At 37.7% G+C, this 18125-nt stretch overlaps 1 protein-coding gene across 1 annotated transcript in view; it reads right to left on the minus strand.

The window, feature by feature from the left end:
• The window catches only part of faf1 (Fas (TNFRSF6) associated factor 1), a 252547-nt gene that overhangs the window by 86111 nt on the left and 148311 nt on the right, over positions 1-18125 (minus strand). Inside the window, exon 8 of the mRNA XM_066691639.1 lies at positions 8934-9020. Coding sequence (XP_066547736.1) covers positions 8934-9020 — 87 coding nt within the window. The remainder of the gene's footprint in view (positions 1-8933; positions 9021-18125) is intronic.

An 18125-nucleotide genomic window follows, 5' to 3' on the forward strand; every position in this document is an offset into this window, starting at 1 on the left:
CTTTCAAAACTAGACATGTTAATAGATTGATTATATTTATCAATTAACTAAATGCAAAGTGAGTGAACAGAAGAAAAATCTACATCAAATCCATATTTGGTGTGACCATCCTTTGCCTTCAAAACAGCATCAATTCTTCTAGGTACACTGAATCATCATCGTCAGGCAGCCATACAGGGCACAACTGATAATATATTTGGAAGAAAGACACAGAAATATATATTGCCAACTCATTGACAGCAGCTGGGTCCTTATTAAAATTGTTGCCTGGCAGCTGTAGCCATTTTCACAGTTAATGACTGTGTGGCTTAATAGTTTGTATGTTCCCTGGTAAAATTTAAAATACATGAAAAAACAAGTAAATAAATATGAACATGGATGTTACTTAGAGTATTTTGGTATGGTATAACATTCCAACTGGATATATTTACAATCTCCTTAACAAGTTATTGTAATTTTGAGAACTGGCATATGTGTATTTGGCAAGTGACAAAGTATAATTTAACCATAAGGTGAAACTCCAAAATGTAGTCCTTAGTTAAACATACAGTTAGGTCCATAAATATTTGGACAGTGACATAATTGTCATCATTTTGGCTCTGTACACCACCACAATGGATTTGTAAGGACACAATCAAGATTTCCTTTAAGTGTAGACTTTCATATTTAATATGAGGGTAGTTACATCCAAATTGGGTGAACGGTGTAGGAATTACACCCATTTTTATATGTGGTCCCCCCAATTTTAGGGGCTCAAAAGTATTTGGACAAACTAATATAATCATGAATTAAATTGTGAGTTTCAATACTTGGTTGCTGGGTTTCTTCCCTGGTGATGCTCTGCCAGGCCTGTACTGCAGCTGTCTTTAGTTTCTGCTTGTTCTTGGGGCGTTTTGCCTTCAGCAAGTGAAATGCATGCTCAATTGGATTCAGGACAGGTGACTGAACGTTACACTTCTTCGCCTTAAAAAAGTCTTGGGTTGCTTTCACAGTATGCTTCGGCTCATTGTCCATCTGCACTGTGAAGTGCCGTCCAATGAGTTTTGAAGCATTTGGCTGAATCTGAGCAGAATCTGAAAATAATATAGATAATATAGGATTCATCCTGCTGCTTTTGTCAGCAGTCATATCATCAATAAATACAAGGGAACCAGTTCCCTTGGCCACCATACATGCCTATTCCATAACATGCTTCACAGATGGTGATATGCTTCAGATCATGAGCAGTTCCTTCCCTTCTCCATACTCTTCCCATCATTCTGGTACAAGTTGATCTTTGTCTCATTTGTCCATAGGATATTGTTCCAGAACTGTACAGGGTTCTTTAGATGTTTCTTGGCAAACTCTAATCTGGTCTTCTTGTTTTCTGTTTACATCTTGTTGTAAACCCTCTGTATTTACTCTGGTGAAGTCTTCTCTTGATTGTTGACTTTGACACAGATATGCCTATCTCCTGGAGGGTGTTCTTGATCTGGCCAACTGTTGTGAAGGGGTTTTTCTTCACCAGGGAAATCATTTTTCTTTCATCCACCACAGTTGCTTTCCATGGTCTTCCGGGCCTTCTGGTGTTCCTGAGTTCACCAGTGTGTTCTTTCTTTTTAATAATATACCAAACAGTTGATTTGGCCACACCTAATGTTTTTGCTATCTCTCTGATTGGTTTGTTTTGATTTCTAAGGCAAAACTGATGGTAAAACACCCCAAGAACAAGCAGGAACTAAAGACAGATGCAGTACAGGCCTGACAGAGCATCACCAGGGAAGAAACCCAGCATCTGGTGATGTCTATGGGTTCTAGACTTCAGGCAGTCATTGACTGCAAAGGATTTGCAACCAAGTATTGAAACTCACAATTTAATTCATGATTCTGCTAGTTTGTCCAAATACTTCTGAGCCCCTAAAATTGGGGGGACCACATATAAAAATGGGTGTAATTCCGACACCGTTCACCCAATTTGGATGTAAAGTACATCTTGATTGTTTCCTTGCAAATCCATTGTGGTGGTGTACAGAGCCAAAATCATGACAATTGTGTCACTGTCCAAATATTTATGGACCTAACTATTTCAGCAATGGGAAGACAGTTCAACAGGCACAACATTCTATGACCTAAAAACTGCCATTTCCTGGAGAATCTCAAAATTGGGGCAAAATATTTTCAAGAAAAATCTTGAAATGTCCATGTTTTGACAAGTTAGTATCAATATCTACCACAGTTCATACTTCAAATTAGGTCATCCACACTAATAACATTCAGTGAATTGGAAACACACAACTGAAACTAATGTGCTTCCTCAACAAGGGAGCTCAAAGATCTGAAGCTTACCTTCACATTAAAATTTCAAATGTAAACTGATGTAGTGGAACTGTTGTACACAAAGCATTTGGTGAGACAACATTACCCTGTAACAATTTAACTTCCAAATGCAGGATGAAACATGGCTTAGAAGCGATCTGGCAGATGTATTCAAAATAAGTGAGACCCAATAAATAATAGAACTGACGAGTAAAGTTTCAGTCAGGCTGTCAGCTTGCATATATAAAATGTAAACTCCCAAGTAGCTACTATCAACCTTTTACACAAGAGCTTCTATCTTACGTAACTGTATTTAGTGATCTCTAAGCTTGTATTTAACCAAGACAGCATTGTGAGTAAGCAAGGATTTGGTCCATTTATATTTAAATCTTAATTGATGTAATATTTTGTAGGAGGTGAAATTTTGTCAGCTTTCTTTAGAATTAACTTATTTTTCTTAAAATTAAAAAGGTTTATGTATTATGTATTTTCATTTTAACTGCATATTGTATGTCTGTGGTCATTTAAATGAGCATGGGCCTTTTTATTTCTGCATATTAACTGGAAAGGGAAAATCCACTTCATGGAGAAGCCAGGGATAATGAAGGCAGTGCAAAATAATCATTGATTTTGACTTCCTGAAAATGTCATTTTAAGACCTGCCTGCTATGTTTATTGGTACAAGTCCCGGGAGATGAGGAGAGGTTAATGAGATATGCGGTAGAACAGCTCCGACGACATGTTGGGTGCTTTTTCTGTAGTGCCAAGAGACATTTCAATAAAAGGCTGGCTAATACACAGCCATCTATGACTATCTCATTTTAATATTGCCTTGTGAAGATTGAGATGATCGTAAGATTAAGGCCAGAGTTAAGCACATTGTAAGACACCCTTTGGAACTGGCAACCCATATGTGATTAGAATACACAGCCCACTGACTTCCAAGTAGCTTTCCAAGCAGATGTCTTCACTCAGAGTCCAACTCTGGTAGCTTCATAGGTAACCTATTTCTAAAGACTAGGAAACATTCACTTGTTCGCTTAAGGGAAATCTTTTTTTTAAGGGCTTAGATGTATGGAGCTATTAGTTCTAAATGTACAGTAAATTACTAAATTTAGCAAAATACCTACAACTAATTCCAGCTCAAACTATAAATAATAAATTTCACTTCCAATTTCAATTCAGATTTGATATTGATTGGAGTTGGCCTCAACTCTGCATACAACCTTCCAGATCAGAGACTCAACTGTGGACACCCCTGCCTTATAACCTGAAGATCACTGGTTCAGAACTTGACGCTAGCCAGTTGAGCTAGGGAGTCCTTACATGGCAGACAATAAATTGACTAATGTAATGGTAGTTTGTGTTGCTGCTGTGGCTATGAAAGCCAGTTTGTGCCATTATCAGTGAGTGTGGTGTCAGTCCTCTATCAGGATTGGCCTGCTGTGTGTGTGGTATTCTGTTCTCCTAGGGAGGTGCTGGAGTACTTTTCAGTTGGGTTAAAAAGTAGGATTGGACACACTATGCTAAACTAGTGAGTTTAGAAAAAGGAACATTGTGACTTAAATTGTTGTTGGCTTTTTGTTTGTTTTTTAAAGGACAATGAACATTTAAAATGCTCATTATGGTTGGATCTTGGTAAAAATTTAATAATGAATGTAATAATTTTGTTTTATGTATAATTTATGTAAAAATAATATATATATATATATATATATATATATATATATATATATATATATATATATATATATATATATATATATATACACACACACACATATATATATATATATATATACACACACATATATATATACACACACATATATATATACACACACATTATACTGGGTTTATTACTGAAAGCATTTCCTATTATCCTTGTGGTTTTCATTTTGAAACATTTTATTTTTGATCCTTGTTTATCAGATTTTTTTCAATTATTTTAAAGAGGGTTTCAACTTGCACCATAACAGTGTCAAACTTACTTCAGAGTAACTCAAAATGAGAAATAAAATGTGGGGGATAATATAGCATTCAGCATATCTGGTTTAAATGAGTAGCATAGGAAATACATTTGCAACGAGTATAAAATGACTGCTATTACTCGCTTCATTTCATTTGTAACAAAACTGGCAAAATACACAAAGGAAGCATGACCTTTTATCTTAGCTCATTAGGGCGAAAACATGTATACAGGTAGGACTTGTATTGCTTGTATGTTTATATTTATATTTTTGCTTCAGGAGGAAGCAAACAAAACTACCACAGACATAGAAGGAGTTCCAGTTGACAATAAATGTATAACTGTACATTAAAACGAACAATATAGAATATTAAAAAGCTGCTATATACAAAATAATAAAATAATAAATACAAAGTTTACAAGTAATTTTTATACTGTAAATGTGATTGGCAAAGCAAGATCAGTGTTGATTTGGTTGTTATGTTTCAAGTTATTTTACAGCAATTAAATATAAGTTTTTAATAGCAGACCACTAATGATAAGTCTAAGCCTGTGGAATGATAACATTCCATTCTTTACCAATCATATAGCTAGTACTTCATTATCTAGGTTACCATCAAGAATCCACCAAAAAAGACATTTGCCCTCAATATTGCAGTCTGAAGGTCAAGTTCATAAAAGCCTGCACACTTCATCCACAAGGGATTTACTTAACCTCAAGATTTTATTTTTATTTTTATTTTTTTAATGGCTTAAGGGACATATTGAGCTTATAAAAAACTTAGCCGAGAACAGATGAGAAGGCCCATTGACTTACCACTTGAAAGCACCCCTTCCTGGTATGCATAATTATCAAAAAAATAAGTCTGCAAGCACATAAAGGAGTGCAGAGAATACGGCTTTAGAGTTCCTAGGGCACACAGTGAGGGGGTATAAGTGTGAGGTTCTGGCGAGATTGTCCTCCAACCCAGCTGAAATGTTATGGAATTTGGCCAGGGCACGAAGGTCAGCCTCAGTGCTGAGGAGATCTTTTATGTCCACAAAGTAGGTTATTTGACATCTTACTTTGAATCTTGGAGCTGGGACATTCTCAAGTTAAGGATAACTCCCCCCCCATTTCCCTGGGTTGGAAAGTAATACCGCCTGCTAGCTTTTTATATAAACTATATCTTTGGAAGGAGGTGGGGGTAATAATGGTTTCCGGACAACACCATGAAAATGGCAGAAAACAAAACAGGATTAATAAAGCTGCCTTTGACATACAGGTCACTGCAAGGGGGTAGGCATCCTAGGCAATTGCCTGGTGCCCCGGGCTGATGAGAAAACTCCGCCGCACCCCCCCTCCCGCTCTCATGGGAGGAAACTGCACCGCTCCCCCCCCCCGCTTTCACGGCATAAAACTCCACTGAACACCGCCCCCCACCCACTTTCACGGGAGAAAACTCCGCCACCCCCCCCTGCTCTCACGGGTGAAAACTGTGCCACACCCCCCTGTTCTCACGGAAGAAAACTCCCCCGCACCCCCCGCCCGAAAACTCCGCCGAACCCCCCCCGGCATCATTGCCTGGGGGCCCCACATACCCAAGAATCGCCTCTGGCTAAAGAGGAAGTATATATTCTCAAAGTGAAGGTGAAACTGTTCACATTCTTGACAGCTGATTTAACATGTTAATTATATTAAAAATATAATAATAAAAACAGCACCAGCGAGTAACCAACCTGCTGTCTAGCTTATTCTTTCATTTAGCTTAATTTCCAAGTTAGAAATAGCCCATTCTCCACAAAGTACTTGTTTACAAAATGTACTCTTTGGGTGAAAAGTGCAGAGCCTGGCACCAATTCAGATGTTTGCACAGCTGGCATCTTCCCCTCATGGAACAGATACAGTTCTGCCGAGCTTCCTCTCTATCTGATTTGCCTGTACTCTCGGCGCACTGATTTGAACTGTTTCAAATCAAACGGAGTTCAGTCTATCAGGAAATTTAACATGTTATTTAGCTTCTCAATTAACTGCAGTTTAAGTGCACAATGAGAACAGTCACAAGAATACACAGTGAGAATTCAGCACCTTGTATATAGCTTCTCCTTTCAACACATCTCAAATTTCTTCTCTCAGTCTTCAGGAACCAATGGAGAATGTTTTTAAATAAGATGATCCCTAATAGGTTGCACTGAAAAAGGTTAAGTAGTTTCAGTGACACATGTATCTCTTACAGCCATGATTACAGCATGTAACAATTTTTTGAATAAAGCAAAGCTAAATTTGACTAAACCATGTCTATGGTCTTCTTCTGGGATATGTGCTCTAGTGGAGCAAACAGGGACTGATAGTGAAATGCATCCATAAGAAGGAAAAACACTAAATTATATAATGTGAGGTTTGTTATACAATGATTATAGTATTTCTACATTGTTTCAGACATGTATGTAAACTCCTGTACTAAATTTCAAGAAAACATTGTATTTTCGTACCCTTGAATATCACCTTGAGTAAAGATGTTAGCCGTATAAACCTACATTTCACAAGAATGTACTGGTTACCATAAAGGAATCTCTCGAGACACAAGAGTTGTGTTACTGGAAATCTTTGCATAAGTAGGAATTGCACAACTCTGGGAGCATTATCACACCAACCAAATGGAAATTTTATGATATGTATTACTCAGACACCATATTTTATACACCTGTTAACACCTAAGGTAACATAATTAAAGACTTCTTAGGCAACACTTTATTTATACAGTTACATCATATTCTGTGAATATTTATTAAAATAACAACATAAACAATAAACAAAACAAAATAAAAAGATAAAGGACAATCTTAAACATGAACTAATCGCTGCTACCAGGCCACCTGGAACTCTGTCAAGGCTTTTTAATGGCAAGAGCACCAGCTTCCTCACCAGAAAACCAAGCAGCACATGACTAAAATGAGACTAAAATAGAGCATCTGAACATATGGTGACACTTCAGAACTTTCTTGATTGCCCTGGGATACTCTCAATTTTATTTTTTATACAGTTATACATTTCTGATAAGACAATAAGATAAATTCATTATACTTTTGAATTAACTTAAAATCGATTTAAATTCGTGGTCATGCACTTTTCTGGGTCTTGAATTTGTGGCTCCTTGCTGCCCTACATTTTTCTCAGTTTCTATGTTGTGTAATTATATTATTGTCATTTTAATCAAAATGTTATATTAAAAACTTTTTTAATCAACTTAATTATTTGCATTAATTGTTCAGATGTATTTATTAAAACTAAATCTGTAGAAAGTTGTCACAGAAAACATATTTCTGGTTTAATCTTAGATTTATTACAAGGCTATTTAGTAAAATATTCTCCTGCCAGATCCCCTCACACTGGAATGGATTTATGTAAACTTTGAAAACAAGTGTGTGGACGCAGATATATGAAAATGTTGTGCATTTCAAAATGGTTTCCCCAGCTTGGATGTCCATCCATTTATAAATCACATAACTAGAATTTGAGTATCTCAGGGGATTAATGTAGCAGAGGCAGTGCTAATAAAATTGGGTTGAATGCAGCTCAATTTAAAAACTCCCCCCTTTTTTTCCTTTATTTTTCCTATTTCCTTTGTTTTTTGTGTAGCTCTGCAAAAGGTTTTCATTTTGTGATTTCCAGACAATTTAATTTGAAATTAAAACAAATGTGCTCCTTTGAAATGTATCAAAGCATACATTGTTTTCATTTGTATCATGTCTGCTCAGCTGCCTGCACAGATGACTGAAATAAGAAAAAAGTGAAAGTGACCAAACGTATGAAATATAAATTCAATTTTAGCTCTGTAGGTATTGCTTTCCCAAAGCCTTATCTGTCTCTGCATAATGAGGTCATTAACACTGCTCTGGGAAACACTAAACTGGGGATTAATACATTTAATAGGCTTTAATTTCTAATGAAATTGGAAACGGGTCTCTTGATTTAGTCATGAGTGAGTAAAAGAACATTTATGAAAATCAACACATGATGGTCCATAGCTTTCCTATTGCCTTTCAAAAAACACATAACCAGCCAAAGCTAAGGTTGTATTCTCTTGGATTCAAATTTGAATTAAGATGGATGAAAGTTATCATTGTGTTCCATGCACATACCTCAATTAGAAAACACTGACTTGGTAAGGAAACACACAAAAAAGTTGCAGGTACATCACTATAAATACGTAATAAATTGATGATGTACTTAGTTGCAGGAAATTAAGCTCCATCATCTACTGATCAACAAATATACTTTATATTTACATTAAGATTGTATGCCCACCTTTGACTTCAATTGCAGTTCTGCAATCTTTCACACAGATGGCCAGATCATAGCATAATTTTTAGTATAGCAGGAGAGAAATTGGCAATCTTCTACAGGAGCAATGAAAATGTGAAAAGTGGGAGAATGGAGAACACTAACTGCAACATATTGCCATCTTGAAGACTGAACTACTTCCTTCCATGCAAGGTACCATATACACAAACTGTGTTCATCTTGAGCTACCTCAGGTGTGTACTATCACTGTCACAAATTTCCCATGTTTTTGTGTACCAAATTATATTACAAGTCTTGTTTTTTAATAATGTTATAACTCCCTGTGTACTGTGAACACAAGCTCACGGTGCCATTATCAGAGGGCAGTGTCCTCGAGCCACTCACCGAGTCATCTGTGGCAATAGTGGGCCACCCCTCCCATTGCTGGTGGCGGACTGGGATGTTTGTCAAGTCGTAGATGTTTCTTTTTACCTGCAGGAATTAAAAGAAGAGGCAAGAATGTGAAATAAAAATAAAATTAAGGAAATGAAGAAAACATCCCTTCAAACTAATCAGATTACAGATTATCTCCCTCTGAGCTGTAGTATTTTGCTATGCTGACCACCAAATCAGCTTGAGAATGGTGGTACAATCAGTCACAAGGATAATATATACCTTCTGAAATGTGTATCATAAAAATATACCCTACATTGACAATGCAGTTTTTGTATTCAAACATGTATTTACCATCAACACCATGGGATGATGGGTCAGCCATTAAGTAAAAATTAAATTCTGTTAAGAGCAAATAGCCGGGGTTAACAAGTCACATTTAACACAGTGATATGGGCTTGAGGCAAAGGTAGCAGGCTTGTACACAATATGGCTGGGAGGTCTCCATTCAAGCAGAAAGACAGGCAGGGAAGGTTAAAGGGCAATTTGAGAACTAACAAGTTCTAGGCGAATCCTTTAGGGAGCTCTGACCTGTCAGCTGTCTTCTCCTCACCCACACAGTTAAGTTAGCCCTCGCCAAAGCCTCTCTACTTGTACTGCTGTCTGTGAGCTGTATTTTGCTACAGTGATCTCTGATTACACTACATTGTAATTTTGTCTGAAGCTTACATTTCCTACATGCTTTTTTTTTTTTTTTTTTTTTAAATCAATGCATTTCTGATGTATTCATTTTACAATCCAAAGGGCACATTTCCTGCCTAGTCTAGCAATCTTTATCACAATGTTATCCTCGTTTGACAAACAGCTTTTTATAATCATAGTCTGCATCCAAAAATGACTAAAAACATTTGGTTAAAAGGTAGATCAACAGCTATTACAAATTGTACATTGAGCATTTGGACCCATATCCATTAAATGTTTGCATCATGTTTAATGTTTATTTCAACTTTTTTTTTTTTATGGCATAATATAAAAATAAAGCTTTGATTAGCACTAGGAAAAACAGATGGTCACACTTATTCATATTTTAAAAGGACTCTCTTTTCTCTTTTGTGCTCTTATGTGTAAAAACACTGTAGAACAACCTTCTTAAATTACAAATGACCAAACTGCCTAATACAAAATCTGAATGCAAATGGAACCAAGCATAACATCCTTTAAAAAAAAAAGTCTGCAAGCAAAGGAGATAGGAGCCCATACTATATATTTGCATTCCGAGAATGCCAAGCTAATGCCCAAACACAACAGCTCCTAGCTCTGAAATGAACAGTATTCTCTTCTTTCATTCAATGTAGTGTATCTGCACTTAATAACATTCCATGCTTTAAAACAGTAGTGCCCCAGACTTGTTCATCGTGTTGGTTTAAAACGCAACGCCAGGCTGATGTGGAGTCCGGGGCTGATCAAAGAGGGAGTCGTCTGAACCGCTGGGCCAGTATTCTAGTGCATTAACCCTGCAGAATGCACAACTATGGGAGATTTGCCACTGAGTAAACTGCCTTTTGTATTAAGGATCTCTGTCCAATCACTGCCACTTTCTACATGTTAGGTAATGTTTCATCAACCGAGAGGACTGTGTGGCAAAAAATCCCCACAGTAAAGAGTTGCTGAAGAATCTTATAAAGCAGGTCTCTGTGGTATCCTTAAATCAGCTCTCAGTCATGGTCTGCAACTTCCCTCTATTATGACAGGCTATTAATGATGGGAAACCCCTCCTCCCTGATCCAGAGCTGATCAGCCCATCTGCGTTTAAGTTTTTGTAGTTGCTAGATTGCCATCATAAACCACTCAAGACTGCTGGCTTGCTTCAGAAACTTTGCTGCCAATAATTTGCAAGATTATGTAGAAAAATCAGGGCTCAGTAATCATGTAATAAATATGATTTGTAAAATACAGTAAAATATCCCTCCCTGCTCCTTGGTCTGCTTGGGGATAATCATGGTTCGTGAGTGGTGATCTAAGGTGACTACACAGTGGTTGGTGCAGTTGATCAGACAGACATTTATTCACTGGGATGGAAGATGACAAGCTACCAGTGCAATACGCATACTATTCTGAAAATCACAAAGTCACAAAATTACGAAAAAGAAAAACACAAAAAGCTTGCCCTTTCTGGCATGTATTCAGTTATCTAGAAAAATAAACTGACATGAAATTATTTTACATTGTCAAAAAAACTATTCAAAGCTTTACAAATGTGCACATACAAAATCCTTAATTTAACGACTTAATCACAAAAAAATGCAAAAACATTATGAATGATTATTTTTCCTTCAAGTTTATAAACTTCCAAGTTAATACCCCTAGCACCTTTCGGTCTATACCATTTGAGCAATACATTGGAAGTAGTCCCCATCACTTCTCTCATCTTTTATTATAGACTAAACACCCTGCTGGGCTAGGACTGCCTCTTAAGTGACCTCCGTCAGTTACAGACTATCTCATGATCGGTTGGAATTGTAGCTGCAGTCCATTCCTAACATCCTGCACTTGGCTGCAGCACTTTCAGCAAAGCCTCCCAAGTCCAGATCTCTGGGATACCAGTTATCAATCAAGCGTCTTTCTGATCACAACGTGGAAGGGAGAATGAGGAACCAAGGAAGTGATACACCCCAATTTATTTCAGCCACTGTTCTGGCCCTTTCCTCTCTGGTGTAGCACACAGCCCCTCCCCCTGCTGTGTGGAGGCGTCTTCTTTATGAAGTGAAAGGTCAGCAAAGGTGGGGAATGTTATTACAGAGTGTAATATCTGTGTTTGACCAGAAGGCTACAGGGATTTCAGCACTGAGAGCTGACCGGCAGGCTCCCTTAAACACCACCGCCTGGCTGTAATGAACAGCCGGGGTCATAGGCCAGGCTGGCCCCAGAGACATGGCAGCTGCTGGGGCTCTGGACAAGAGTGAGTACCACTCAGCCTGGCAGGGCAGCTGATTCCTCAACAATCCTGTGCACTACTCAAGAGCATAAAGGGTCCTCTGCTTACTCCGGTGACATCCTTCACATAGCAGTGACTTTACTCTTTTTTTTTTTTTTTTTTAAGTAGAAGACTGAGGCAGTACCCATGAATGCAAACTGGGAACTTGAGCTTCCAATAACACTCTACACTGTACACCATAGCACCAATACCAATTTTAATAAAATCTATTAGAATACAACAAAAGAAATACCTGCAAACTTACTGCAGCTCCAAAAAATAAGTATTTATTTAGCCCATGGTTCACAGGTTTTTAGCAACGTTTCTAAAAACCTATGAAGCATGGGCTAAATAAATACTTTTTAAATAAATACCTTTTCAATACCTAGCACCTTCTAAGATATTTAGACGTGTGTGTGTTTAATCTTTTTTATTTTGGTTTATTAAACCATTGTATATCGATGCAAAGCTGACAGTACAGTCCTCAACACTGAGGTTCATACTCATACAGCACTTTCAGTAATGTCTTTCTGGTCCTTTCATAGTCAGAAAAACAAACTTCCAATTTAACAAAATTGAAGAGAAGCCTTTAAAAATGATGGGGGCTAAAATACTAACACTAAAATACTGTTCAGATGCTTTATATCATCAATGAATTAGTTTCTTGAAGAAAAATAAAGAAATAAGTAAAGAAAAAAGAAAAATCAACAAACATGGCTCTGGGTGTTTTATGATGGAATATGGTCCCATATATTGGAATATCTCTCCCAGGCTTTATAATTCTCATGCCATAGAAGGCACACATTGCAATAAAACTACTGAGTGTCACTATTTCAGAGCCGTTTTGGTCTCTCCAGAAATATATAGTGGTGCTTACAACATAAGTGCCGACTGCAAACAGTGAGTTAAAGAAATAAAACACAAATACGGAAGGGTAGATCATATGGAATATAAGCAGCTGGATTCCTCCAGGGGTTTGTTTGCGGAGAAATTAACTCAACATGCATTATAAATCAGTAATGAGCACCGACGAGCTCTCCAAAGCTCGGCAAGTCATTATTCCCCTCGTCTTCAGCCTGCCTGGCCAAGAAAACAGCGCCCATTATTATCAAGAAGAAATCAACATTAACATTTGATGAGGCTTTGATTCATACTCAATCTCCTGCTCGATACACAGCCTTCCAATTAAAGCTAATGAGCTGTACACACCCTCTGTAGAGTCTGTGGTGTGGAGAGAGAGAGAGGGCAACAGCAGAGTCTCCAGTAGCCCAGTGAAAGTGGGCAAACAAACACTCTTTATAAGCTGACACACTTCCCAGAGGTTGGTGCTCTCTCTGCCAGCTTGTTACGACAGATTCTGTTAATAACGGTCACCTTTCAGACTGCCGAGATAATACATGGGGTTTTTAACATGTAATATAGAATGGCTCACAGATTCCCAGTGGGGGGAATAAAGCTGAAAAATCTGAATTTAGTTTTTAATTAGCCAACAGTTCATAGATGTGCTACTTCAGTCATTAGCAAAGTCACACATACTTATTGTAAAAAACTAAATAAATGGAACTTAAAATTACACTTCTAAAAATGTACAAAACAATTTAAATCAAAATGACTGCTACATAATGTTTTTTTCAGTCCTGTTTTGTAATAGCTATTATCATACATAATTCCTTCATACAAGTAGCAAATTATCTACAAATGTAAATAGCACTTTTTAAAGTATACAGTTAATTTTTACAGTTTCTTAGCTTATAACGCATGTGTTTTTGAACATGAGTAACCTTGGATAAAGGCATTAGTCAAAAATAATAACTTAATAAATTAAATTGAATACATACACAAATAATGTTTAAAAAGGACCAGCGGCAACACAAGTGTTCAATTATCAAATTTGAGCATAAATTCCTTGATAAGACATGAAGACTTTTTAAAATTCAGTCTCTTGATGTATTTTTCATCTCGGCAAACTCATTTCAAAGTTAAATTTTGAAAGATAATTTGATTGCAGATTGATGAAAACAAAAATAAAAGGATCAACAAAAAACTATAATTAAAAAGTAAGACAGTGAGATGATACCAGAAAACTGATTAATGTTTCTTTCCAAAATCACAGTGATTTTGTTACCACTTTGGAATTAAACATAACATTTACATGGTTTAGAATTCAAAACACGCTGCCGTATCTCATGTTTGCTTCTTTCTTTAGCAAAGGAATTAAAGCCCCAAGGAACAAAACAAGTGGGTTGTTAGGTTGGGTCCTGCTCATAACCACATATAACATAGCCTAACGATTACATAACTTAAAAAAAAAAGCCTATTATCACTTACTACATATGCTTTCAACACCACTCCCAATCCCCCTTTACCAAATGGAAGCCAGTGAAAATGTATTGAATGAAGTACGTTTCTTGTGCATATTACCAAAGAGGAGTTAGAAAGTTAGTGGTCATTTTTTTTATTCCCCTAACAAAAAGGCAAAGAATTGTCAAATAATATTTTTAAGATTCCTGAAATTTTCAGAGGGTAGGGAATAGAAAGTGGTTTGATTTTGGTCCGTTTCAAACAAAAGATCCAAAATCCAACAAATGAACTGAATGGTCCAAGGATCTCACACTTGATGTGTTCATCTACATCAATCCCTGCTACCTTCTGATTTTTTCAACTATTTTTCAAAGCCCCAAGGCTCGATTCGTCTTGGGGACGATTTTTGTCAAGAGGCATCAAGAGAGCTTTGGGGTACTGTTGCGCTTCCCCTTCACAAATGCAAATCTTCAACCTCTCCACCACTACCACTGTCGCTTGCATTTTAAACTTGGCAATGATTCCAGAGTCCGCCAGCTGTATCATGCTGCCCCCTACTGGCATCTATTTAAAAATGTGGTTAAAGTTTCTCCAGCTTCTTGCCACAAAACACTTACTGACGTTTTCAAAAGATATTTGACTACTGGTCAATGTTTTGCCACATTTGCAGATTCAGCTGCACTATTTATTTCTATATAATATGTTATATGTTATTTCTACTGTTAGGGCTAATTATTACATATTAAATGTTTTGATTTAGAGCTATTTGTTAGACTGACTGACTGGGATACTCCAGAAGGCATATTTTCTTCTTTTGAAGTCATTCTGTTGTTGATTTACTTGTGTGCTTCGGGTCGTTGTCCTGTTGCATCACCTAACTTCTGCTGAGCTTCAACTGGCAGACAGATGGCCTTACATTCTCCTGCAAAATTTCTTGATAAACTTGGGAATTCATTTTTCTGACGATGATAGCAACCTGTCCAGGACCTGAGGCAGCAAAGCAGCCCCAAACCATGATGGCCCCACCAACATACTTCACAGTTGGGATGAGGGCTTGATGTTGCTGTGCTGTGCTTTTTTTCTCCACACAGTGTTGTGTGTTCCTTCCAAACAACTCAAATTTGGTTTCATCTGTCCACACAATATTTCACCAGTAGCGCTGTGGAACATCCAGGTGCTCTTCTGCAAAGATCAGACATGCAGCAATGTTTTTTTTTGGACAGCAGTGGCGTCCTCCGTGGTGTCCTCCCATGAACTCCATTCCTATTTAGTGTTTTACGTATTATAGACTTGTCAACAGAGATGTTAGCATGTTCCAGCGATTTCTGTAAGTCTTTAGCTGACACTCTAGGATTCTTCTTAACCTCATTGAGCATTCTGCACTGTGCTCTTGCAGTCATCTTTGCAGGAAGGCCACTCCTAGGGAGAGTAGCAACAGTGCTGAACTTTCATAGACAACAGTTATAGACAATTTGTCTTACCGTGGACTGATGAACATCAAGGCTTTTAGAGATATTTTTGTAACCCTTTCCAGCTTTGTGCAAGTCAACAATTCTTAATCTTAGGTCTTCTGAGATCTCTTTTGTTCGAGGCATGGTTCACATCAGGCAATGCTTCTTGAGAATAGCAAACTCAAAATGTGCGAGTGTTTTTTATAGGGCAGGGCAGCTCTAACCAACACCTCCCGTCTTGTCTCATAGATTGGACTACAGGTTAGCCGACTCCTGAATCCAATTAGCTTTTGGAGAAGTCATTAGCCTAGGGGTTCACTTACTTATTGCACTCTACACTTTGAATGTTTAAATGATGTATTCAATATAGACAAGAAACATATAATGATGTGTGTTATTAGTTTAAGCAGACTGTTTGTCTATTGTTGAGACTTAGATGAAGATCAGATCAAATTGTATGACCAATTTATGCAGAAATCGAGGTAATTCCAAAGGGTACACGTTTGCCTCTGTGTGTATATACTGTAAAACTTCAATTATTCCATTATTCGCGTTTATTCCAAATAACTGCAAGAAGCCCCGGCGTCAATCGGAGTCCAGCGATTATATTAAACATTAATAAATAAAAAGACATTGCGGACTCATGCAGGGTAAGAAGAGCCTGGAAACATTGCTTCATTGTAGAAGTAGGTTAATAGGCCAGGCTATTATTATTATTATTATTATTATTATTATTTTCTTAATAATTTGCTTTTCAAAGATGAAAACATATCACATTCAATGTATGGTGAACTATACACTGGGTTGAAAACAAGATACCGGTTATTCTGTTAGCAGTCTAATATTCGATATACATTGAACTCTTGCTAAATAAACAAAAAGCACTGTGGAAATATACTTTAAACCAAACCATCAACATTATAGTTCATTAATGCATTGTTTATGTCACAATTGACTTGGAGTGGTCTCAATTTTTTCCAGAGCTGTATATTTACTGAAAACAAGAAAGATGCATAACCTGGCATTTATTAGAGACCGGCTTTTGTTTACATGATTATGCAAATCAACCCGGCCACTATTGGAGACTGGCTGCTATTTGAGAGCCGGCGAGTATTGGAAATTTTAGGGTACATATATACACATACACATACACAGACAGACATTATACACTCACCTAAAGGATTATTAGGAACACCATACTAATACTGTGTTTGACCCCCTTTCGCCTTCAGAACTGCCTTAATTCTACGTGGCATTGATTCAACAAGGTGCTGAAAGCATTCTTTAGAAATGTTGGCCCATATTGATAGGATAGCATCTTGCAGTTGACGGGGATTTGTGGGATGCACATCCAGGGCACGAAGCTCCCGTTCCACCACATCCCAAAGATGCTCTATTGGGTTGAGATCTGGTGACTGTGGGGGCCAGTTTAGTACAGTGAACTCATTGTCATGTTCAAGAAACCAATTTGAAATGATTCGACCTTTGTGACATAGTGCATTATCCTGCTGGAAGTAGCCATCAGAGGATGGGTACATGGTGGTCATAAAGGGATGGACATGGTCAGAAACAATGCTCAGGTAGGCTGTGGCATTTAAACGATGCCCAATTGGCACTAAGGGGCCTAAAGTGTGCCAAGAAAACATCCCCCACACCATTACACCACCACCACCAGCCTGCACAGTGGTAACAAGGCATGATGGATCCATGTTCTCATTCTGTTTATGCCAAATTCTGACTCTACCATCTGAATGTCTCAACAGAAATCGAGACTCATCAGACCTGGCAACATTTTTCCAGTCTTCAACTGTCCAATTTTGGTGAGCTTGTGCAAATTGTAGCCTCTTTTTCCTATTTGTAATGGAGATGAGTGGTACCCGGTGGGGTCTTCTGCTGTTGTAGCCCATCCGCCTCAAGGTTGTACGTGTTGTGGCTTCACTAATGCTTTGCTGCATACCTCGGTTGTAACGAGTGGTTATTTCAGTCAAAGTTGCTCTTCTATCAGCTTGAATCAGTCGGCCCATTCTCCTCTGACCTCTAGCATCAACAAGGCATTTTCGCCCACAGGACTGCCGCATACTGGATGTTTTTCCCTTTTCACACCATTCTTTGTAAACCCTAGAAATGGTTGTGCATGAAAATCCCAGTAACTGAGCAGATTGTGAAATACTCAGACCGGCACGTCTGGCACCAACAACCATGCCACGCTCAAAATTGCTTAAATCACCTTTCTTTCCCATTCAGAAATTCAGTTTGGAGTTCTGAAGATTGTCTTGACAAGGACCACACCCCTAAATGCATTGAAGCAACTGCCATGTGATTGGTTGGTTAGATAATTGCATTAATGAGAAATTGAACAGGTGTTCCTAATAATCCTTTAGGTGAGTGTATATATACACACACACACACACACACACACACACACACACAGTGTCTTGCAAAAGTACTCAGACCCTCTGACAGTTTTAACATGTTGTT

This window comes from Amia ocellicauda, chromosome 19, assembly GCF_036373705.1.
Source record: "Amia ocellicauda isolate fAmiCal2 chromosome 19, fAmiCal2.hap1, whole genome shotgun sequence".
NCBI classification, from domain to species: Eukaryota; Metazoa; Chordata; class Actinopteri; order Amiiformes; family Amiidae; genus Amia; species Amia ocellicauda.